The sequence below is a fragment of the Aulonocara stuartgranti genome (assembly GCF_965226115.1).
Source record: "Aulonocara stuartgranti genome assembly, chromosome: 20".
Classification (NCBI taxonomy): Eukaryota; Metazoa; Chordata; class Actinopteri; order Cichliformes; family Cichlidae; genus Aulonocara; species Aulonocara stuartgranti.
Window position 1 is genome coordinate 8,757,774 of NC_138956.1, and position 23,513 is coordinate 8,781,286.

At 41.8% G+C, this 23,513-nt stretch overlaps 1 protein-coding gene across 2 annotated transcripts; it reads right to left on the reverse strand.

Moving 5' to 3' along the window:
* Positions 1 to 1,915: 1,915 nt before the first annotated feature.
* Positions 1,916 to 22,508, reverse strand: arih2 (ariadne homolog 2). Of its 2 annotated transcripts, none has more exons than XM_082519651.1 (15): positions 22,365 to 22,508; positions 15,846 to 16,390; positions 13,568 to 13,635; positions 13,023 to 13,095; positions 12,514 to 12,655; positions 11,106 to 11,227; positions 7,152 to 7,261; positions 6,376 to 6,493; positions 6,124 to 6,174; positions 5,783 to 5,804; positions 5,209 to 5,360; positions 4,775 to 4,918; positions 4,196 to 4,264; positions 3,893 to 4,009; positions 1,916 to 3,476 (listed from the first exon to the last, which is right to left on the reverse strand). In XM_082519651.1, the coding sequence occupies exons 2-15, from the start codon at positions 16,107 to 16,109 to the stop codon at positions 3,405 to 3,407; spliced, it is 1,524 nt and encodes a 507-aa protein (XP_082375777.1). In that variant the 5' UTR covers positions 16,110 to 16,390; positions 22,365 to 22,508; the 3' UTR covers positions 1,916 to 3,404. The 2 variants fall into 2 exon arrangements, with proteins under 2 accessions (XP_082375777.1, XP_082375778.1); XM_082519652.1 differs by lacking the exon at positions 22,365 to 22,508 and adding an exon at positions 22,010 to 22,200.
* Positions 22,509 to 23,513: the final 1,005 nt, after the last annotated feature.

The window sequence follows — 23,513 nt, forward strand, 5'->3', positions numbered from 1 at the left end:
AGCAGCATTATTTGTTTTTGTGTTAATGGACTGAATGTTTGCTGCACTTTGTATTCTCACTGATGTGTGTCTAACCTCACATCCTACACTAGAATACTTTGGTATACAGAGGAGGCAATTGTTGACTCAATGACTGCAAGGTGTCCATGTCCTGGGGACGCCAAACTCCTTCTTACCTTCTGTATTTTTCCTAATAATTAGAAGATTAGTTTACCTGAGGTTGCATTTATCAGAAATTTTTTTTTTTTTTTTTTTTTTTTAAATATACCAATACAGAAAACCTTTGAACCTTAAAAAGGTTTTTGTTGTTTTTTTTTGTTTTATTACCGGTATGACTGTGTTGGAAACAAAATAATGACACACTGCAGGTGTAGGAATGACCTCTGGTAAATGGACTTGTTCTTATATAGCGCTTTTCTACTCTCTGAGCGCACTCAAAGTGCTTCATACAACACGCCTCATGCACCCGTTCATCAGCATTGTTTTTTGTATGCCTAAGTGCTTTCTATCTAACATTCTCACACACATTAATACTCTGACGGATGCATCAGAGAGCAACTTAGGGTTAGGATCTTGCCCAAGATATTTGATACGAAGACTGGAGGAGCTAGGGATTGAACCACCATTAGTCGATCAAAACTTCCTGTTAGCAGATTATCCTCTACCTTCAGAGTTACAGCCATCCCCTGCTGTGTACGAGACTCCTCTAATTCACATTGACAGCACAGTGTGAGGGAAAAAAAATTTAGATCTTAAGTCCTATATAGATCAATCATGTCACTGAAATCACTGGCAGGTGAGGTAACATTACCTGGTTGCTGTGTCACCCCAGGGTGAGATATAATAGGCAGCAAGTGACTAGGAGGTTCCTACTGTTTTGGAAGCAGGTACTAAAACGTTCCAGGCCCACAGGAGTGCTACTGTAACACAAATAACCTTGATGATAGCTATGAGGTAAAAAGGTCAGTGGATTGGATTCATCGAACTGTTGACACGTACCCCACACATCAACATTGTGGCTGACCACAAACAAGTCTTGCTTGCAGTGTACACCCTGATGGCAGTTGCCTTCTTCCAGTAAGACACCATATGCTGGCAGTGTCTATAAAAACAAAGTGTATTTATCCATTTCAGATGTTTTATTTGTTTGTTTTTAGAAATCAGAGTGCAACTTCTTGTTAAGGATGGATCATTAACTCAATCATATTTTCTCCTTTATCCATCCATCTTCTTCCGCTTTATCTGGGGCCGGGTCACGGGGGCAGCAGCCTAAGCAAAGAGGCCCAGACCTCCCTCTCCCCAGCCACCTCCTCCAGCTTATCCGGGCGAATACCAAGACGTTCCCAGGCCAGCCGAGAGATATAATCTCTCCAGCGTGTCCTGGGTCTGCCCCGGGGCCCCCGGTGGGACATGCCTGGAACACCTCACCCAGGAGGCACCCAGGGGGCATCCTTGTCAGATGCCCGAACCACCTCAGCTGGCTCCTTTTCGATGTGGAGGAGCAGCGGCTCTACTCTGAGCCCCTCCCGGATGGCCGAACGTCTCACCCTGTCTCTAAGGGAGAGGCCAGCCACCCTTCGGAGGAAGCTCATTTCCGCCGCTTGTATCCGCGATCTCGTTCTTTCGGTCACTACCCACAGCTTCGTGGCCATAGGTGAGGGCAGGGACATAGATCGACCGGTAAATTGAGAGCTGCGCTTTTACACTCAGCTCCCTCTTCACCACGACGGACCGGTGCAGCGTCCGCATCAGCGCCGCATCACTCTCCTTTCATTTAGTAAAAAACTAAAATAATTAAAATTCCTTAAAATAAAAAAACAACAACAAAACAAAACAACTTGATTTTTTGTCCTTTAAACCTTTAAGTGAAATTCTGTGTGAAGTGGTGTTTGTAATTAACACACAAGAGACAGGATCCGGTTTAAAAACTCTCTCAGTAACTCTATTTCTGTATTAATGTACAACCGTTGAAAATTACAGCTTTTTTTTGGTATTTTCTTTTTTTTCAATTTTTTTTAAAACAATCTATCTATGAAGAGCCATTTTCCAGAAGAAAAGTGAACAATGTCAGCAGGGAAAGGAAAAAGAGAAAACGAGGGCAAAATAAAGTATAGGGGGATGATGGAAAAGAAAGAGGAGAGCATGAGATGGGACGAGGAGAAAAATTAACAGTTTGTTTTCTGCAGCGGAGTGTTTGAGCGTGAGTGTGTGGGCGTGTGCATGCCATGTCAGTGGGAGGTGCTGTAGTGTGTGTAAATGGCAGAGATTACACTCACAGCTTCATAACAACTTCATGATCTGATCAGCGGAGGTGCTAATGCTAGATTTGCAATAGAAAGGGATCACGCCGGCTTGGATCTAGATTAGCTGAGCACAACTGAGCGACAGCATCAGAATGCGGAGACCAGAACGGGACCGATTCGGTAGTTTTACTTCGGCCATAACGACTCTTTGCTGGCAGCGGTTGCTGGAGCAAAAGACAAAACAGTGGAGGGAAGGTGTGTTTACTTTAAAAAACTAGTGACTGAATCTAAAGAAGTGAATGTTCAAACAAGTGTTTGTTAAAGAAATGAAACCTTCCCTCCAGCATGATGCAGGTTCTTGCATCATATGAGAGGGCTGTGGCACCCATCATTGAAGATATCACTCTCCAACAGTGAGAAGATGATGCACTACAAACCCCAACAACAGAACTTCTACACTCAGTGTTTTCTTCCCCCAAAAAATATCTGGAGAGGAAACTAAATTTCAGCTTCGCATGTGCAACTACCATCAAGTGGAATCTAGCCATTATGGTCGCTGTAACACCACCCATCTGCACCTTCTGCTTAAAGAAAAAAATAAATAAAAGAAACAAAATCCTCTTCCCAGCTTTTCCTCATCTCTATCAGAACACAAGCTTCTCCATTCATGGCAGTTTGACTAGAGATTATGCCACAAAAGGTCACCAGCAAGTTTTTGCAAAAAGCAGCTCTGCTCTCTTTTCATAAGGCTTCACTCTGCTTTCAGGTGCTGGTGCCAGTGTCTCTATGTTTACTGACAAATAAAAAGCAAAGCAGCTGGCAGAAGACCTCTGAGCTTTGACCTACATGATCAGATCTGAAATGCTGAAACCAGTGTAACCGCGGTAAATGTGATGCTTTGAGGCAAAAACCTGTAAACGGGGTGGGGATGATGAAGAGGTACGGCTGATACAATCGTGCCACTCTGTGGCCCTGCAGCCTTATGGAAGTGAGGGGGAGGGAAAGATGGAAGCAAACAAGTGAGTGCAGTGAAGCAAAAGGAGGGAGGGGGTAAAGTATGACTGCACCGAGGCGTGGTCATGGAAGGAAGTAAAGGTTAGGAGGCAGGGAAGGAAGAAAGTAAAGAGGAAGATGCTGGTGCTTTGCAGTCGCGATGGAGCTTCAGGTGTCGTGGAAATCCTTCAGCAGCGTGCGTCGCCTCTGCTCAGCAATGTGCATCTGATTTTCCAGATCCTGCAAAAAGAAAGAAAAAAAAAAAAGAAAGAAAAAAAAAGAAAAAGAAATCACTCACTATTATTTAAAAAAACAATACTTTTCTGTCAATAAAAATCATATGAAACACTGAAATCCAAAACTCATCAATGAACTGAACCATCTAATGGATCTCAGTAGGATCAGTTATTCCCTTGTGTCTGAGATCCACTGTTTATCAAATTAATGAGCCATGGACTTGCCTAAAACAAAAAGTCACCTATTTTACTTGGGAATCAACTCAACAACAAATAAATACTCCACCATGCTTCATGTGCTGTCATTACTTGGATGTAATGAAACCAGCAACAGATTCCCATGGCTCATCCTGTAGTTTTCCCTGTCTTACACACCTAATGCATTTCCCCTCCCTCCCATTGTTTAGTATACTCTCTCACCCCTCTGTCACTGGCGCTGAGCTCCCCCTCGCCTCCTCTCTCGTAGCTGTCGGCTCGCTCGACCTTCCACGACAAGTTTTCTATCTCTGCTTCCAGTTGGGCCTGCTGGTACTCAAACTACAGAGGACACATGGAGGAACACAAACGTCAGGTCAAAAGAATCACTTCCCTCACCCAAAGAGAAATCTGACTGAAGTCACAATTACATTTGTTGAACAGATACAAAGTCAGTGGTAGGACAGTAAAAGGAAGGCACTGAAATCACAGCTGATATTAGATCATTTATTGAAGCTTGTTTCTCACCAGTTTCTTGCGCGGGCCCGACTCCATGTAATAGGCGTAAGGGTAGGTATACTGCAGTGTGTAGCGACACTAGGAACAAGACAACATGCAATCACAACACTGCACAGGCTTACTTGAGTTATTTTACTTTGCACACAAAAACTCAAATTTGTGAAACCTTGATTTAAAAACTTTAAGCATCACAAAGTTAAACTTTATCACCATCTGTATATACTCAACCCAAGCAGCACATATGTTGCATGTGAGGCATTTTCATAGACATGTTACAAAGCAGATTTTCACTTTGAAATCCTTTAAAAGCAGAAAGGAACCAGTTGATCAGTGCAGTGTTAAAAGTGTATTTGCACATTTACACTGATATGCCGGGAGACCACATGCTCAGTGTGTTTGTGAATTCTAGTTAATCAAAGATGTTGAGTTATTTGCAGCTCAAACTTAATTGCAACTGTGATTCAGCCCAAAGGAAATGAATAAATAGATCACGGTTGATATTTTTTTTCCCCTATGTGCATCTGCTTCCCCATTTCTGCATTTCCACCTCTGTAACTCACTACCCATGCATGCATGCAGTCACAGTACCTTTGCCAGTAGCTTTGCAGCGTTATGCAGGTACTGCCAGTCGATCCAGGTTCCCAGATTGTTCATTACTCTCTCCTGGATCTTCTCCTGAATCCTCTGGTATGTCTGAGCTTCCAACTGCAGAGATTTGTTGTGATTCTCCCACTGGTGGGAAAAAAATTAAATATTAGTTTGTTTCTAGCAGTACGACACTTTAGATGGGGTGCAGAATCTTTTAATTTCCAATGTCCCACAAAGCTTTTATACAATGTTAAGCTCCCTCTTGTCTAAAACTGTAGGTTTGTTGACAGTGTAAGAAGCTGTCAACCCAATAAAACTTCAGAGAAAATGAAATTAAAAAAAAAAAAAAAAGGTTTGTATCAGAGTGTTTGGAGACAGGACATAAAAAGTCAGGTTTGTTTAACCTGGAGCCTTTCTACGGAAAAACAGCTTACCCTCTCAAAGTAGAAGAGATATTTCTTGAGGGCCTCTCTGGCCTGAGCCTGCTGGCTCTGGTTGACTATATCAGGATTTTCTTTGTAGCGACTGCACTCGTAGTATTCACTGCCATGGGTCTTCCAGTCTCCAAGACACATCCAGCAGAAGTCTTTCACAAGAGGAAAAACAAAACAGATTTATGGACTCTCCACAGCACATGTTGACTTCACAGTACACACAAGTAAACCAAAAAAAAAAAGAGAGAGGGAAAAAAAGCCATAATTATAACTTCAGTTCTTATTTCTAGTAGTCTAAAGAGGATGATGTGATAATATATTGTTATGTCAATGAATGACAGATTGATTTAACCACATTTTTGTGTAACTGATAATTGGAGTAGCTCAGAAGAAGCCGTGTCTGCTAGTCCGCCAAACCGCAGCTTCTAACGTTTTGTTTTCAAGAACATAGTAGCAAGCCGTGACTGGAAATTTCTTGGAAATGCAATCATTATCCCAGATGGATGCAAATTGCTCCACAGAATCCTCCTCTGAATCATAGAAGAGGTGTGACATTTTGAGACAGCCAACTTACCGTGTTTGCACTTGGAGCATTGCTGAAACAAAGAAAGAAAGAAAAAAAGAGGAGGAAGTCAAATTAGTGAACCAGAAACCTGAAAACACAATTTAAGATTCACTAGGACCGTGAATCAAAGCCATTCGGCAGATCACACAAGACTAATGAACACAATGCTGTCACACATACAGCTTAGAGACTTTAATAAATGAAAAGCAAACACAAATAAGTAACATCTTTCTGGAATGATTCACGCAAGTGGCAAATGATTAGAGCTGAGGACAGCAGCTCTCAGAATGTGAATGTATTTTTAGTGTTTCCTGTGTTCTGGGAAAGTGTGAATTTCAGCTCTGACTCACCATGTGATTGCACCCTCCATTCTTCTCAATGCAGATATTGCACTTAGGACACTAGAAGACAAACAGAGCTCTTAACTTCCTACTCCGAGCTGAAAATCTGCAGTGTTTATACAAATTACATTTTCAAACTGTGCAAGATTTGTGACCAACGGAGAGTTCAAAACGAAAGTAGGTGTGCAGGCGCACAAGTGTGTGCAAGCAACAGTTACAGTACATGCGCATATCAGTGTGTTTACATGCAGATGTTCTTACATCTTTAGTGTGGGCGCTGATGTAGTTTGCAGTCTCTGAGTCGTCTGCACATTTGGTCAGCCATTTCCTAATTGTTGCACAGTCTGTGGGTGCATGATACATCTGACGGCATTTGAAACTGAGGAAAAGATAACAAACAAAGACAGTGATAAGCTTCACTGATTACAGTGACATAAAAAACAGACCGAAGTTAAAACTGAGTAAAGTTCTCAGGAAAAACAATATGAACCAATTACAGTAGCGACATAATTCCACCACATAAAGTCTGAACAAGTAACAAATTCTGCAAATAATTCACCCCATAGCTTTTGGATTCATAAAATAAAGATTTTAATAATAATTTAAAAAAAAGTCACATAAGGGGAAAAACTTCGGAGGATAATTTTTAGTTAAACCTCTGTATGTGAAACAATGATCCAATTTACTAATTCATGAAAGACTGTTAGCTCTGTGCATATCTGTAAATGTGCAAGTTTTTAATGTTTTGAGCCTCGATAAAAACATATTTAAAATCAAGTTTCAGAGTTTCAGTGAAATCTGTGAGAAAATAATAGTAATCTGTCTTGTTTTTATTTTTAGCAGCATGTTATTCTACTAACTTAGCAGGATTTATAGCCAGCACAAAAAATAAAAAATAAAAAATAAAAAATCCAAAACAACAACACCCCCCTCCCAAACAAACAAACAACAGTAATGAGACTTTTAATTAGACAGCAAAAGAAATGAATAATCTACTTTGTGTGAAATTCTTACTGTAACTTCAATGTGTCACTTACCAGAAGACTTCACTGCAGCGGCTACACTGCACTCTACGTGCCCGTGGCTCCTGCACTTTGATGACCATGGGACAGTCTGCACCTGGACACAGCTGCAATTGGAAGTGACTCTGCAGAAAGCACAAAGAGACAATTAATGAATTCACCTCCAATGTAGGCACAAGTATCTGACATAAGACAACCTTGGTAATTAATTTCAACTGATGATGTATTTCTTTATCATCTGAGGGAATGATTGCTGGAAATGACTGTCTGATTGAGATATAAGAATTGGCATTAACAAAGATACCTAGTTGGTGAGACAGACATATATACAGGAAAGAAGTCAGATTTCACGCTGTGTGTGGAACAAATTCAAATTCAAATTTTATTTGTCACGTACACAGTCATACACAGTACGATATGTAGTGAAATGCTTGGACAACTGCTCGTGACCTAAAGAAAACAAAAAAGGAAAAGGCTATGAATAAGATAGGAAATAAATATGAAAAATTAAAAAGGGTAAATTTAACTAGGAAGGAATAAAATATAAATTAAGGTTAAAAATGAAATAACTGTACAACACAAATTAGAATGAAGGGTAAATTTAACAGGGAGAATAAGATAAAATATATAAATTAAAGTTGAAAATAAAATAACTGTACAACAAAATACACAATATAGAACTATATAAGAATGTATGAAGAAATATAAATAAATTTATACACAATAACAGCAGCATATACACAATAACAGCAGCGTGATTTAAGTAATGAAGTGAAACAATGTCCAGAATGTCCAGTGTGTGTAAGAACTGTATGTGTGGGTCAGTACTGTGTGGTGGTGTGATTGAGAGACCGTATCGCCTGCGGGAAGAAGCTCCTCCTCAGTCTCTCTGTGTTGGTCTTCAGGGAGCGGAATCGCTTTCCTGACCTCAGCAGAGAGAACAGTCTGTTGTTGGGATGGCTGAGGTCCTTCATGATCTTCCTGGCCTTGGTCCAGCACCGCCTGCTGTAGATTGAGTGCAGGTCAGGGAGCTCGGAGCGGATGGTGCGCTCAGCTGACCGCACAACCCTCTGTAGAGCTCGTCTGTCCTGCATGGCGCTGTTCCCGAACCAGGTTAAGATGTTTCCCGTCAGGATGCTCTCTATGGTGCAGGAGTAAAAGTTCCTGAGCACCTTGGAGGGCAGTTGGAAGTCTCTCAAGCGTCTGAGGTGGTAGAGACGCTGACGGGCCTTTTTCACCACGGTGTTGATGTGACAGGACCATGACAGGTCCTGCGTGATGTGAACTCCGAGGTATTTGAAGCTGTCCACTCTCTCCACTGGGCACTTGTTGATGACAGGGGTCTGGTAGTTCCTCTCCTGCTTAGTGCTGAAGTCCACTATCAGCTCCTTTGTCTTACTGACGTTTAGAAGGAGGTTGTTCCTCTGGCACCAGTTCTCCAGATTCCTAATCTCCTTCAGGTAGGCCGTCTCGTTGTTATCAGAGATCAGGCCCACCACGACGGTGTCGTCAGCAAACTTGATGATGGTGGTGGAGCTGGTAGTGGCCACACAGTCATATGTGTACAAAGAGTACAGCAGGGGGCTCAGAACACACCCCTGGGGGGCTCCAGTGCTGAGAGTGGTGGAGGCTGAGACATGTCCGCCCATCCTTACTGCCTGTGGTCTGCCAGTTAGGAAGTTGGAGATCCACAGACACATAGATGAGCTGAGTCCCAGATGCTCCAGCTTGGTGGTGAGTGTGGAGGGAATTATGGTGTTAAATGCAGAGCTGTAGTCTATGAAGAGCATTTTAACATAATTCCCCCTTCTAGTGTCCAAGTGAGTGAGTGATGTGTGGAGGAGATGAGAGATGGCATCGTCTGTGGAACGATTTGGACGGTAAGCAAACTGTAGTGGGTCCAGTGTGTCTGGTAGTGAAGAAATGATGAAGTCTCTGACCAGGCGTTCAAAGTACTTCATCACTACTGAGGTGAGGGCTACAGGGCGATAGTCATTGAGAGAAGCAGGGTGGGGTTTCTTCGGGACAGGAACAATGATGGACTCTTTGAAGCATGTGGGGATCACCGACTGAGATAAAGAGATGTTGAATATCTCAGTGAACACAGGAGCTAGCTGGTATGCGCAGTCTCTTAGGATACGACCTGGGATGCCGTCTGGTCCTGCTGCTTTCCTGGTGTTCACTCTCTTGAAGGCTCTCCTTACTTCATGCTCGGAGATGACGAGCACGTTTCCGGTGCTGGCAGTATCTTCCTGTCTGCAGCCGTTAGCGCCGCTAACACTAGCATTGTTGGAGTCCTTAGCTGCAGCCTCGAAGCGAGCATAGAAAGTGTTCAGCTCGTCTGCCAGAGTCATGGCCGCGTTCGTCATACCGGTTGTTGGTGCTTTATAGTCCGTTATTGTCCTTAGTCCCCGCCACAGGCTCCTAGAGTCACTCTGTTGGAGTTGTGACTCTAGTTTCCTCCCGTAGCGCTGCTTCGCCTCTTTCACCGCCCTCCGCACGTTATATGACGCGGCTTTGTACGGGTCCGTGTCCCCCGTCGTGAGTCCCGTGTTGTAGGCAGCGGTGCGGGATCTCAGAGCGTCGCGGATGGTTTTATCCACCCACGGCTTCTGGTTGGGAAACGTTGTGATAGTCTTTGTCTCCACGGTATCATCCGCTAGTTTCCCGATGAATCCCACAACCGCTTCCGTAAACACGTTGACGTCATCGTCGGAGCTGTTTCTGAACATGCCCCAGTCTGCGTCATCGAGTGCGTCCTGTAACGCGGCCACCGATTGATCCGTCCAGCGCGCGACCTTCCTCTGAACCGGAACTTCCTGTTTCAGCCTTTGTTTGTGTTTTGGCATGAGGAAGATGGCGGCGTGATCAGATTTGCCAAACGGAGGGCGGGATTGTGCCTTGTAGCCGTCCTTGACCGTAGTGTAGCAGTGGTCCAGTGTCCTTTCACCTCTGGTGGGGCAGGAGATGTGTTGATAAAAGTTCGGCGCTGCGCGTTTGAGGTTGGCGCTATTTAAGTCCCCCGTCACAATAAGCGCAGCGTCCCGGTGTTGTGTCTGGTGCTGTGTGAGTGCCTCATGCAGCTCGCATAAGGCGGTGACCGTGTCCGCTTGTGGTGGAATATAAACGGCACTTATAATGACCGATGTAAATTCCCGAGGTAGATAAAAAGGACGACACATGATGGACAGTAGTTCCAGATTTGGTGTGCAGGAGCGTGTGAGAGGAACAACGTTCGCACTGTTGCACCAGTTGTTGTTCACCATTAAACACACGCCGCCTCCCCTTGACTTCCCCGAGTCCCGTGTCCTGTCCATGCGGTGAACCGAGAAGAACTCGGCCGGCTGGATGGCGTGGTCCGGCACCGCTGGGTTCAGCCATGTCTCGGTGAAGCAGAGGAGATTGCAGTCCCGAATGTCTCTCTGGAACTTTACCCTGGCCCTGAGGTCGTCAAGCTTGTTCTCCAGTGACTGGACGTTGGCGAGCAGGATGCTAGGCAGAGGTGTGCGGTGTGCACGAGCTCTCAGCCTGTTCCTGACGCCGGCTCGCTTCCCTCTAGGCCGCCGCCGCTTCCCTTTGTTCTCCCTCAAGATCTCACTCGGCCAGCTCGGATCCAGAGTTAAAAACTTCGAATTGTGAGTACATTGTAAACCAATAGAAACAAGAGTGTCACTGTCATACCTAATGTACCCAATGGTGGTGATTTTGCCGATTTAGAAACGCTGAAAACTAACTTAAAAAACAAAGACAAAGAAAAAGTGGTCGGAGCAGTCGTGACGGCAGCCGACCTCACCGGCGCCATCTTTAAATCCATTCACTGATTCAAACATTCACTGATTCAACATTCACTGATTCAAAGCAAACACAAATAGGCCAACTCAGTTCTCACTGCCTCTCCAGATGCTTCTCATTCACTATACATGCAGACTTTGACACAGTATCTGAGCAAACACAGAGACTGTCACAGACCTCGACATAGTCTCTGAAGAGGTAGCGTCTGTATTTGTCCTTGAGCTCCTCTCCTGGCAGCAGTGGCAGGACAAAGTCTTCTGGCATCTGCAGGGAACAGTCCTGAGCCATACACGAGATACCTGAACACACAGACACATGCACATTTATTACAGTCCTAAATCACAGACAGCGAGACAAATAAGATGTAGACAGTGACTTCTAACACCTCTGTGTGCTTAATAGTACAAATAAACCCACTCTTTAAATTTAATTACAGCCATCCAAAAGTTCCACTGCAGCCATGTTTGGCCTAAGTAAGCTGGTTTCTTGTGTTACACTGACCTACAACTAGACTGGGGTCATCTGTCACCACAGACCCTTCCTTAGTGCAGCTGACATAGAGACACTTATCAGACTGAGAAGGACTTGGTTACATGGACTGACTTTATCAGAGAGACTGTTAAAGGCAGTACAGGGACGTGCACACAAACATCCTCACACATTTCACTGCTAAAGCATTTGCACTCCCACACACATGCAGCTACAGGGAGCCTGGTAAACTATGCACTTTATCACACATAAAATGTACAAGAGCTGAACCCAAATATTGGACTATTCTGATCATTTGGATCTCAGCTTAGGTGTCTGACCTCTCTCAGTCACAGGAGCGATCGTCAGGCTTCACTTCATCTAGTTGTTGCTAACATAGGTTTGTAACTAGATTTACCAACTTTTTGTCAGAGTGTAAGGTCTTCCTCTCGTCCTGCGGCTACACTGGTTTCTCTTTTTCGTCTGCTGAGTGAGTAACAGTGAGGAGCAGCAGTAACCGCTCATGGAAAAGAAAGGTATCTGGCACAGGTCTACAGTATAATGCTCAAAAAAAACTTAGAAACGATCAATGTACACACCCACACACCCATCTGCCATCCTGCTGACACAAGCACACTCTTTCACAGACACACACTGATAAATGAGGCTTCTGCAGGAGCATGTCTGCCTGTTTAACTCCACACCAGATGGAAATCATCAAAAGGTCACATTACACCACCTTTATCTTCCAAGTCCAAAGACATTCTTTAATTTTCCACACGTGCAGAAGCACAAATAAATATGGACATCCGGGATTTGCAGTGTTTTCTGTTAGTAAACATGGTATTGCTGGGTGGCTGATGTAGCGCAAATTAAACACCACTCTGCAAACTACGCTGGTTTGGCAGTAAAGCAAGGCAGATCAGAGGCTGAAACTGTGATGAAACCCTTAGTGGACAAATACACATACCAGCGCATAAATATACAAAGTGCAGACATACAGATTCTTGAACAGACGTTTGGGAGCTCTGATCAAACAAACTGTGACTCACTCCCACTCTAATAACCGCTCTGATGACTAGAGAGATGGTTACAAACACGCTTGCTGTGTACTCACCCACTCCCGTGCCATCTTTGACCAGTACGGTGCAGTGCTGCTCCCAGCATGCTTTACAGAAGGAGTGCTGGCAGGGCAGTGCCAGCAGAGAGTCTCTCCGTACGACCTGTAGACACACACCACACTGGAGGGACTGAGGGGCCTGAAACAGAAATCGAGATTATCAGCCTGATGAACCAGAGAGCTTGTTAGTAAGCTCAAAGTTTCTGACAAGAGCAGTCAAAGGTCATTTTTATTAATATAGTGCGTTTAAAACAACAAATACACATTAAAAGACAATAAAGAAAATAAAAATACATTGAGCTAAGAAGTTTATTGTAAGTAGAAGTTATTTTTTTAAATAAAGATTTAATAAAGACAAAATTTCACGTATTAATATAAAGCCAGAGTACTCTGATCAGCTGTGTTAGTACAAGTGGATTATCTGGTGCATTACAATCACAGTTACTTTGATGCAGATATGAGTACAGAGTTGAATCAGTGACAACAAATGATTATACCCCACTCACAGTGACTGATTTGCACGTGCTGCTGGGCTGGACCAGAGCGTCTGACAAGAGCAGAGACGAGTTGGACTTATATCTGTGGAAAGCAGAGGTCAAATGAGGAACTCAACAGCACATTAAAGTTGATCAACAAAGAAGTGGATGTTAAATGCCTGAAGAGATATCAAGTCGAATGTGTTACTAAGTATCAATGAGTACTAAAAGTAACTGTAATTTAAGTTTATTAACTTTTTTGATACCGTCTGCCATAAGTTGTTAAAAAAAATGATGGGCTTAAAAAAAAAACAACTACAAACAAACAAACAAAACAAACATCTAGTCTGTGCAGTTTAAACAACACAAAATGAAAAAGAAAAGAGTGTCAGAGCGAACTAAAAATGTGTGTGGGGGGGGGGGGCAGTTGCAGAGTGATATTACACAGGAAGATGATGAGATAAAAACAGTGAAGAAAAGAAAGTGCAAGGGCAGAAAATAAATTTGAGAAATGGATGTGAAGAACAGACAGTGTAAAAGAAATTCTGCAAAGATGAGAAGCAGTGGAGACATACCTGTCCAATATCTGTGAAACCTGCCAGTGGAAATGCACTAGGATCAGTTTTGCTACTGACGGTACAACCTGTGGGAAAAAGAAGGGACGCAGAGATGTTGAGATGTTGCTTCGATGATGTCCAATTCTAAGAAATAAAAGATTGCTTAAACGATTGGTGCGTGACTCCCTTTGTTGAAAGACTGCTACTCGAGTTCTGTGTGTAATTCTACAAATGACTCAGATCCAAGTTTGGCTGATGTTCAAAACACTGCATTATAGGTCCTGACCTACAAAGGTTTCCTCCTTAGTAAGACCTCTGCTACATAACAAGCGACTTAGTGGCAAAAGTAGACAGTTCGTTCAAAGTAGTGAATGTCGAGATTTGATGAGCTGAGCTTACGATAAAAGAAATGCCATTACAATTTTATAATAAAGAAAAGACACTCCAAGTCTTCTTAAATGTAACACTGTCTTTGTGTTTTAAACTCTTAAAGTACCCCTTAGGACTTATTCCAGCAAAGGCACTGAGACATACTTGTTTATTTCACCTAGTGCCATCAAGAAAAACACATGCCTCAGCTCTGCTAACAGGGGACTGCAGTTGTGCTGTGCAGCTGTCAAATTTGACTGTGTGGAACTGTGAGCAAAGTAACATGTTGATGGAAAACAACCTGTCGACTTAGCAATGTTACCCAAAACAGGTGACCTGAAGGGATAAAGATTTAAAAAAAAAATCTTTTACAGATTTAAAAAGATTTACAGCCCAGACCAAAAGTGCTACAAAGTTCTCCGTTCTTTATAGCATCCCACTGACAAGTATCACAGTTTGTAAATGTTTTCACTTCTTGTTTAGGGAATTTCTGCCTGTTTTTGACTGCAAACACCTTCTGAATGATTCTTGCACTTTTCAGGTCTCTCCACTGATTTTTGATCTGCAACCCTGCCCCTTTTAGACTTCGAAGTATTTTTACAACAAGAGCAGTTGAAGCCATTGTCTTTTTTTTTTTTTTTTAAACACATACTAATAATTGCTTCAAGAATTTATTGAAATACGACTGAAGTAAATCCACTGCCTCTAGTTGCAACACACGCCCAAATCCATCCCTGCACTTAACAGCAGAGGAGATGTTTTCAATTAGTCGCCCTTTTTCCTCCAATCAAACCTTCACTCATTGTCAAAATGTTTTACTTTACATTTCATCAGTTCAAAAGACTGGTATTGGTGATTTTTTTATTTTTTATGTTTGCCTGGAACCTTCTGACAGCAAGTTTTGTGATCTAGACTTTCAAAAAGGTCTTTTGCAGTTAACCTCCTAGGACCTGGTGTCCACATATGTGAACATCACATTTTGGGTTATTTAGACCAAAATACTAAATTTTGCTCTACAAGAGCCTGACATCCACTTACGAGAACATTATACTGCCACTGTTCTATCGAAATTTAAAGTGAATGTCCTCATATGTGGATCTAATTTTTCTCAAGAACAAAAATCATGTTAAAAAAAAAAAAAAAAAAAAAAAAAATCTTATAAGTCTTTGTTTTTACATTCATCGGGCCCCAATCAGCCCAAATAGCAAAAAGAAATTAAAAATGCATGCCATGAAAGATTTTGGCTGAAAACTACATCTTAATGACATTAGGAGCAGAGTAAATGGCCCCTGAAAAATGCTGTGCCATCTATTTTCACACATGAACATGTGAAACATTGTTCTAAGGTGTGTTTTCCCACGGGTAACACATACCACAAGCTAGTCTGCATCAGCTGAATTCTAACTACTGGAAACACTGCCTTTTTCTTTTTTTTCCCTTTTGTTTTTAAAGCCAAGGGGGCTGCATGAGTAAAGCATGCATGAGGAAGGATGCAAGACTGCATGCCACCGCATGCCTTCCTTGACTCTTCTGCAACATTTCCTGTTTCTCTCTTATCCACCTTTCCAATAGTTTCTGCTCCAATTGAAAAATAAATAAATAATAATTTGGTTCATTAGATAAATTTACCCAACTGCAATTTTGTTGGTGATCCATGATAACTTTGTACCTGCGATTTACTGTTTCTTATGAAACTTTGTAAACAAGAAAGACTTAGATTTGTAATACTTTCAATAACATGACATATGAGGCATGACAAATGAGGGTGACCCATACTGAATTATCTAACTTGGGGGGGGGGGGGGGGGGGGGGGGGGGGACAAAAAAACAACAACAACCAAAACACACTTGCACCCTGCTTTTGCCTTTCAGATTTTGATTTCACACACTAAACCAATGTTTTTGAGAAGAGTGCAGCTCCACTCACCTTCAGTGCGGCAGCCACAGTGTTAACCTCCTCCATCAGCACCCGCTGGCTCTCTTTGTAGGTCAGACAGGTGAATTGGTACTCCTCTGGATCGAAGGAGTCGGCGCCTTGTTGCTCCACGTCACTGGCCACTCCGTCGTAGTATCCTGCAATATCACCCGGATCCTCCTCTTCTCCTCCATCATCCTCATCCTCCTCTTCTGAGTTCACCCCGAAGTCTTCCTCGTTGCTATCCGACGCCTGGCTATTCATGTCCACAGACATCCAGTCGACTGATTTGATAACCCGGACAGGTAGACTACCCGCCTACCTGTCGGATCCTACTCGTCCAATGAGCTGAAATGGCTTGACTGATGCGCCACCTCCTCGTTTCTCGCTGCCCTGTTTCCACTTTCTCGTGCCACTTCACTCTACGAGACACCGTGCCTTCCTGTCTGCCTGAAGCGCATACACAGCGCGTTCAGCAGCAGCGGAAGAAGCAAAAGAAGTCACACTCCCCGTCACTCATTTGGAAGGTTTGTTTGGATAATCTGAGGAGAAAAAGACTGGAGAAAAGGGGAAAAAGAGAGTTGAATAAGGAAAATGGAAAAAAAAAAAAAAGAAAAAAAAAGAGAGAGAGTTAGAATGAGCAATTCTAGCTTCTTAATCCAAAACAAGCCGTTTGTCCACGCCTGCCCTCTCCCTTCAAGTTTCATTTACAAACACCATTTGTGTACATGAAAGACAATAAATACATAAGTAAATCTAGAGACGATGCCTGCATTATCACATGGTAAAATACAGTGACACAACATGTGCACTAAGCCACTCAATGTTGACTTTCTTACTTTGGTGAGAGTCTCTAATGCCATTTTCTCCATTTCAACAAAGTAAACACGTACAATGAAGTGAGCACTAGGGCTGGGCAATATCATACATTTTACGGTAATGCCGGTATAATGTTAGGCAACGATAAGAAAATGAAATATCGCGATAGAATATGGGTAAAACGTGCATGCGCAGTGCCTTTGTTTTCATATGCACATGGTGGAAAAAGCATGGCGCCGACGGAGAATGAGAAGAGCGAAAGCGGATCATTGAATGAAACGGATGAACCAGAATTGGTTGTAAAAATGCTGCAACTTCAGTGGTGTGGAACTGGTTTGGATTTCGTCCGTCAGATACACAACAAAGCACATTTTTTGGTAGAGCATGCAAGCGGGCCGTCGTTATTACCGAACCTATTTTATGTGGTACCCGGCACTCAAAAATTTGTCAAAAAATGTTTTAGTATGACTTTGCTAAACTACGAAGCCGCACCGCTTGATGCGTCGTCGGAGCGTTACGGCTACCGTAGTCAGGAGGCTCACGGAGTACTATGTACTTTGCTTCAACATAATATTACCGCATTGTGTGTGTGTGTGTGTGTGTATAGACTCTAAGTTTTGTGGATATTATACATTAGGGGTGGGTTTTGATTATCGATTAAAATCGATTCTGGCACTGACACTTGCAGTGTGTGAATGTGTGTGTGTGAATGGGTGGATGACTGGTTGTGGAAAGCGCTTTGGGGTCCTTAGCGACTAGTAAAAGCGCTATACAAATACAGGCCATTTTACCATTTGGATAACGTGATATTGATTCATTAAAATCCTGAATCGATTTTTAAATATTTTTTTTGCCCTCAGGTTAAACCTCACAAAATTTCAACAACCACCAAACAGCTAAAACAGTAAATGAGAGCAGGTACACGGACTCTGCACAAAGATGTAAACACAAAGCGCGGACCCGCCGACGGATCAGAATCAGTGAGATGTCGCCTTTCTCACCCGACGGCACAGACACGGTCGGGGCTGAAAGCCGACAGCTCAATGATTCTGATGTTTCGGCGGGTCCGCGCGTTGTGTTTAGGTCCTTTTTGCGCTAGATTCTGAAGCTACAGGTTTGATCTCTCTCCAAACAATATTGACTGAACCAGCAGCAAAAGAAGATCCAAACTACGCTTCACATAAACATCGTCATGAATTCCCTCTTACTTTTCCTGTTTTGCTTCCACCACGATAAAAAAATAAATTTATTTAAAAAAAAAAAAAAAAAAAAAAAAAAAAAAATCACACTTCATGCAGAGCTCGTTGTCCCTCTCTCAGTGTACTTCACGAACAGTTTCACATCTAAAAATCTGTTTTCTGCATTATTCGCTTGCTTATTACGCACAAGTCTACCATTGTTTATAGCGCTGTCGGACGCTGTTTTTTTCCTTTTACTTACTTCCGACAAGAAAGTCTCATTTCTGCTGTTCAATAGGCCTGCTGAACAAATTAAAAAATTTTACAATTATGCAAAATTGCAAAACGCTTAGCTGCGTCTCTAATAAAACCTCTAACTTTGCTCTGCTTCACTTCAGCAGCATCAGGTAATGTTCATATGTTGATTAATGGTTTTCTTTCATTTTTGATCTACTGCAGAATATTTTTAAGGTCATCTGCTATAAAATCCCAGGCCAGGATTTCTGTGTTTTATCCTCAGTTACTTTAACAAAGGCATCTGCTGCGATGCTCACACCTTTGATAAAGTCTCGCAAGTGTCAGCTTTCTTTTTATAGACAAAAAATATGGAAATGTACTGATGTGTGATCAGAATTATAATATTTCTGACTGTCTGAGTCACAATTTCCCCGATTCAAATCGATTCGGGACCTTGTGAATTGGAATCGAATTGATTGTAGAAATCAGTGACGATACCCAGCCCTATTATGGTTATGCTCAGGATATGTCGGCCAATTTCCACTGGAAATGCCTTTTGGTTAAACTGTCAGTGAGGAATTTGCATTTGCACTGTTAAATGTTTATATAGCTTTAATGCACATAAAAAAAACAGCTGCTTGTTTATGTGAAAATACATTGATGGGGTTTTTTCTTTGCACTAATAAATTTGTGGAGTTGTAAAGTATTTGTCTCGCATCAATTATATCACTATGGAAAATTTTCAAATATATATTGTGATAAATATTTTTACCCATATTGCCCTGCCCTAGTGAGCACGTAAATAATCTATAGTACTGTGCAAAAGCATTCAGCCACCCATCATTTCTTTATTTTTTCATTTGAAGGAGCCGGACTTTCTTGTAATTGTTTAAAGTGCTCTCGAGCAATAGTTCTCCAGGTTTTCTGAAGATCTTTCAAAGAATGTTTTGTGGGGTTTTTTTGGCTGCTTTTTCACTTATTTTCAACCCAGTCCTTGTGCTTGACTATTTCCAGAAGATTTTTCTGTTTGTTTGTTAAGTTTCTTAACACTGACCTACAAATCATTCAAGCATTAAAGAAGGCGCCTAACTCAGGATATGAACCAGTGTTGTGTCTATACATAACAGACAACTTGGCAAAAACTAATTGTACCTGCATGCACTTTGATACTAGCATCCTGTCACAAAAACACATAATTTGTTTCCTTATAAAAAAAAAAAAATGCTAAAGATAACACAGTTTGTCAGGCATAAAAATAATATTTTACCCCAACTAGGTGATTCCCAAAATGCTATAACCCAAAAACCTGGCATAGATTGGCAAAAACATGAGGAAATTAAACAATTTGAGGACCAACGAACAAGTGGCAGGCCGAAAAAACGATTAATGGCAGATGAAAAGTATCTGATACACAGCGGAACACTGTCAGTCATGGACCAGCCTCCCCAGAGCCCGAACCTCAACATTACTGAAACAGTGGGATCATCTTGACACAAGAGAACAAAATGAAAGGCATCCAAGATCCAAAGAAGAGCTTTGAATGTCTTCAAGGAGCCTGGAGAACTATTTCTGAAGACTACTTTAAGAAATTACAACAAAGCATGGCTAAGAGAGTTCAGACTGTGTTGACAAATAAACTTGATTTCTGCAGACTACTGTAAATAAATCCCTTCTATTTTTTTATTACTACATAATTCTGTAAACAAATTACATACTGCAAAGCTAAATTAAACAAAACAAACAAACAAAACAAACATGTATTGACAGATAAACAATGATAAAAATAAAATTAAAAAAAGCCTGAGTAATAAACTCTAGTTGGGGGAAAAAAGAAAAAGGGAGGAACCATAAAATAATAGAAATCATATTTGAAAACATAAAAGCTTATAAGCTGCAGATAAGGTTGAACAGGGCTTTCACCGCTGTCAAACATCTACTACCATGATATCTTTTCTAGGAATCTCTGAGTAATACCTTGGAACATTGGCTCACAAGGTCAAAATACAATACAATGATCAGTTATCATCCTCAATGTGGTAGAAAGCAAATGTCCCATAATCTCTAGAAAATTGTGTTCTGATAAAAAGGAAATAAATAAAACACAGATTAAAATGTTTCCCCAACAAACCAATTGATTTAAAATTATTGTTACTAAATAAATAAAAGACAAAAAAAAAAAACAATGAAAAAATGCCTGTGCCAAAGTTTAATGACAAACTGAAGTAAACTGGAATGAACTAATGAACCACATAACCTAATCACATGTCTTCTTCCTTGGGGAACACAGATGGATGAGATAGCGATACTGGGTCAAATGAATTTGACCACCATTACTTTTGACCGTTAACAATACTGACTTTCCTAGAGTGTTGTGAACTGCATCAAGCTGGCAACAGTCTTTGTGAGATGTGATTAAATACACTTTAACTGGAAGGTAGATGGTGGATTTTAGTATTAATTTGTCTTCGTTATGTGTGGATGAAATGTTGACTTCGTGATTAAAGTCATTCTGAACAGAGGACCTGGTGGTTCACACACTGAGGAGAGCCTGCAATGACTTTTTGTGAAAATTTCTCAATAACACACTTAAATGGATTCATACCTCACAACAAGTCAGGAAGACCAATTGCTAGTTTCCAAATTTGGTTCATTTACAAGAAAATGTGGTCTAATGAGAAAATTAAATCTTGTTATAGCTGACAAGCTAGAAAACAAAAAAAAGGAAAATGATGTTAAGATGAATGGCTGTGACTGGATTAAATCCATGGTCCCTAACTTCAAGGGTTCATAGTTCAGTTACACTTACATGACTCAGCTTCTCACATCTTTCCCAAGGATGAACTTTCCTGATGTTTCCTGATGTTTCATTAGCATCTGTTCAGTATAGCTATGCGTTTACTCTCCGTTTAGCTCTGCTGAACATCATCAGCTGTTTATGTTAGTGTTTCCAAAAATGTGTGTTGCCAACAGTGAAGTTAACAAGTCCCTTCGGGTGGTCAAAGTATGCAACGATAACACTCATAACAGAGGTGAAAGGTGTTTCATCAGTCTCTTCTTTACTTTTTACATTTTCATTTATGAGTCATAAATATGCAAGCTTGTTTGCACCACTGGGCCAGGCACAGCTAAGCCATCATTTCAGGTCATATCAGAATTTCGAGTTCTGGTATGAACTGATATGAACAACTACAAATTTTGGAGCAATGCCCCAAAGTTTCATTATCAGTGCTGGAAACAAGCTTCCATATTATAAACACCAATACGCATAGATAACTCCTACCTAATTCTAGCCACTAATATTGGACCCCCAGTATATCGGCTGGGGTCTAACACAGACAGATGCTTTATATAAACTGCATTTACTTTCTAAAACCAACGCTGCACAGAACTTTACGTTTTTTAAAAATATGGGCGAGAAGCTTGCGGTTTTTTTTTTTTACTTATGGAGAAAACGTGTGTCTTCGCCGTGTAATACAAAGTAATCCCCCACTTCTGAACGGAAAATACATTGAGGATAACTAAAACAGTGACAGCACAAAGGCCCCTCTAGTAGGCTTATTTCGACATGTGATTTGATCAACAGACACGGGATCAAAGACGACTGCTGGCACCGGTGTTCAAAATGTGACTTTGTAAATAGCCACTGGACAGAAAACAAGGTTAGCCGGGAAAGCCTGCCAGTCGGCCCCGGCAGACAGACGAACGCTCGCATTCCACCCGATCCAGGATAAAAATAGGCAGCAAACTGGGTGACACACATCTTGCTAGGCTAATGTATTACAGCGACTCAGCACAGGTTTGATAACAGGTCTTGTGGGAGGATGAGGGTAGCGGAGAGTCGAGATTAAATTACGCAAATAAGCACCCGGTCGTTCCTGGACTTCAGCGTTTCGGCTCAAAGCGCCTCTGAAGTTAAATCCACACAACAGCTGGCTAACTTACCGTTAGCCGGATTAGCTCCCTGGCTAGCGTACTGGTTTCTGTTGAGCAGAGGAAGTCACGCAATTGCAAAGCCACGACTCGGACGAGTTACGACTGTTGAACACCTTCATAACACACTCGCAAAAGTTTTCAAGCAACACTTTTAATGTATTCCCCAACAAGAATTGACAACATAAGAGCTAGCCAGGTAGCCACCCCTCCTCCTCATTCCCCTCCCGCTGTGCCTCCGCCTCTCATCCACTCTAGTCCGGGGATCGAGATGTAAACAAGGGCCTCTGGAGAAGCTCGGGAGCAAAGAGGCACATTTACACAACCGCTGCGTGAATTTCCACTGTTTAAAGTCGGTGGGGTTTACCTCTTAGTGCAAAGTCAAGTCAGCCCGCGGTGACAACCAGAGGCGAGTTTGGAGTAAGGAAATCCCAAGAGCGATTTACACGCTTTTGCTTGGCTGGTAGACGGAAGATAGACCGTTACAGGGGTACTTAACAGTGACGTCACGTCCGCGTTTCTCTCGCAGCCTTGCGCTCTCTCTCTCTCTGTAAAGAAAGATGCAGCACTTCTTGTTTTGTCCGGTAGTATCCAAGCACCAAAGATCTGCCTTGTTTTGTTCCAAACATGCATCTGGTTAAATGCATGTTTTGATCAATATAATTTGACCTTCACTATGCAGAGAGATTGATTTATTGATTTCATGCTGAAAAGAGGATTAATTCTAAATTAAAATTTCTCAGGATACTGTAGCCTATGTCCACTGTATACAGTCGATGGTTTACACACATAGAAAATTCTCTCCCGGCATATTGCTCTTATAACGTGACACCTAAATCCCATCCACGTTATAAAGATTCCATAAGTAACTGTATAGTCTGGGACTGTGTTTCCTTATGCCCGTTCAGTAATCTAAAAAATAGTTACTTTTGGAAACTTCATGTTTAACAAACGCTTACAAGATTAAAGCTCTCACACAGTGCAACATACAACCTTCGTAATTGAGCCAGGTTGACAGAAAACTGGCAACTGCTCTTGTTATCAACCAGAGTACTTGTGATATTTCTCAGTATTTATTAAAAATCTGATTCATGTATAATGCAAGTTATCATTTGTTGCAGCTAGAAATTGCCTCTGTTAGCTATACAGCACAATCCTGTTTTACATTAATGCACGATCAATAATAACCTAATTAAATATTTTCCCACACGGAGAACTTTTTTTTTTATTATTAGTGGTACTCTGGCGATGATATACGGGTTGCTTTTATCTATGTAACTGTAAGAAGGCTTTTACTTGCACCCGAGTAGTTTAGGATTCGAATACTTCCTCCACTGCTGTTAGCAAATGGGTTTTCAATTGAGTATCGTTGTGTTAAACGTGTTTCTAGTTTTACGCCCTTCTACAACCCCTACTGGCCGTGCAGCGGCAGTGTGTGTGTGTATATGTGCATATGCATGCTATTTATCCTGATCCTCGAATGTCACTTTATGAAATTTGATCGTTTCATGCCAGT

Bases quoted from the DNA above. Each gene is read 5' to 3' on its own strand.
- arih2 (XM_082519651.1), bottom strand. From the start codon at position 16,109: ATGTCTGTGGACATGAATAGCCAGGCGTCGGATAGCAACGAGGAAGAC. The intron at 5,361-5,782 runs GTAAGTTGGCTG...CTCTTGTGAAAG, and splicing joins ATGCTCCAAGTGCAAACACG to ACTTCTGCTGGATGTGTCTT. The intron at 4,919-5,208 runs GTAAGCTGTTTT...TTTTCCCACCAG, and splicing joins ATCTCTTCTACTTTGAGAGG to TGGGAGAATCACAACAAATC.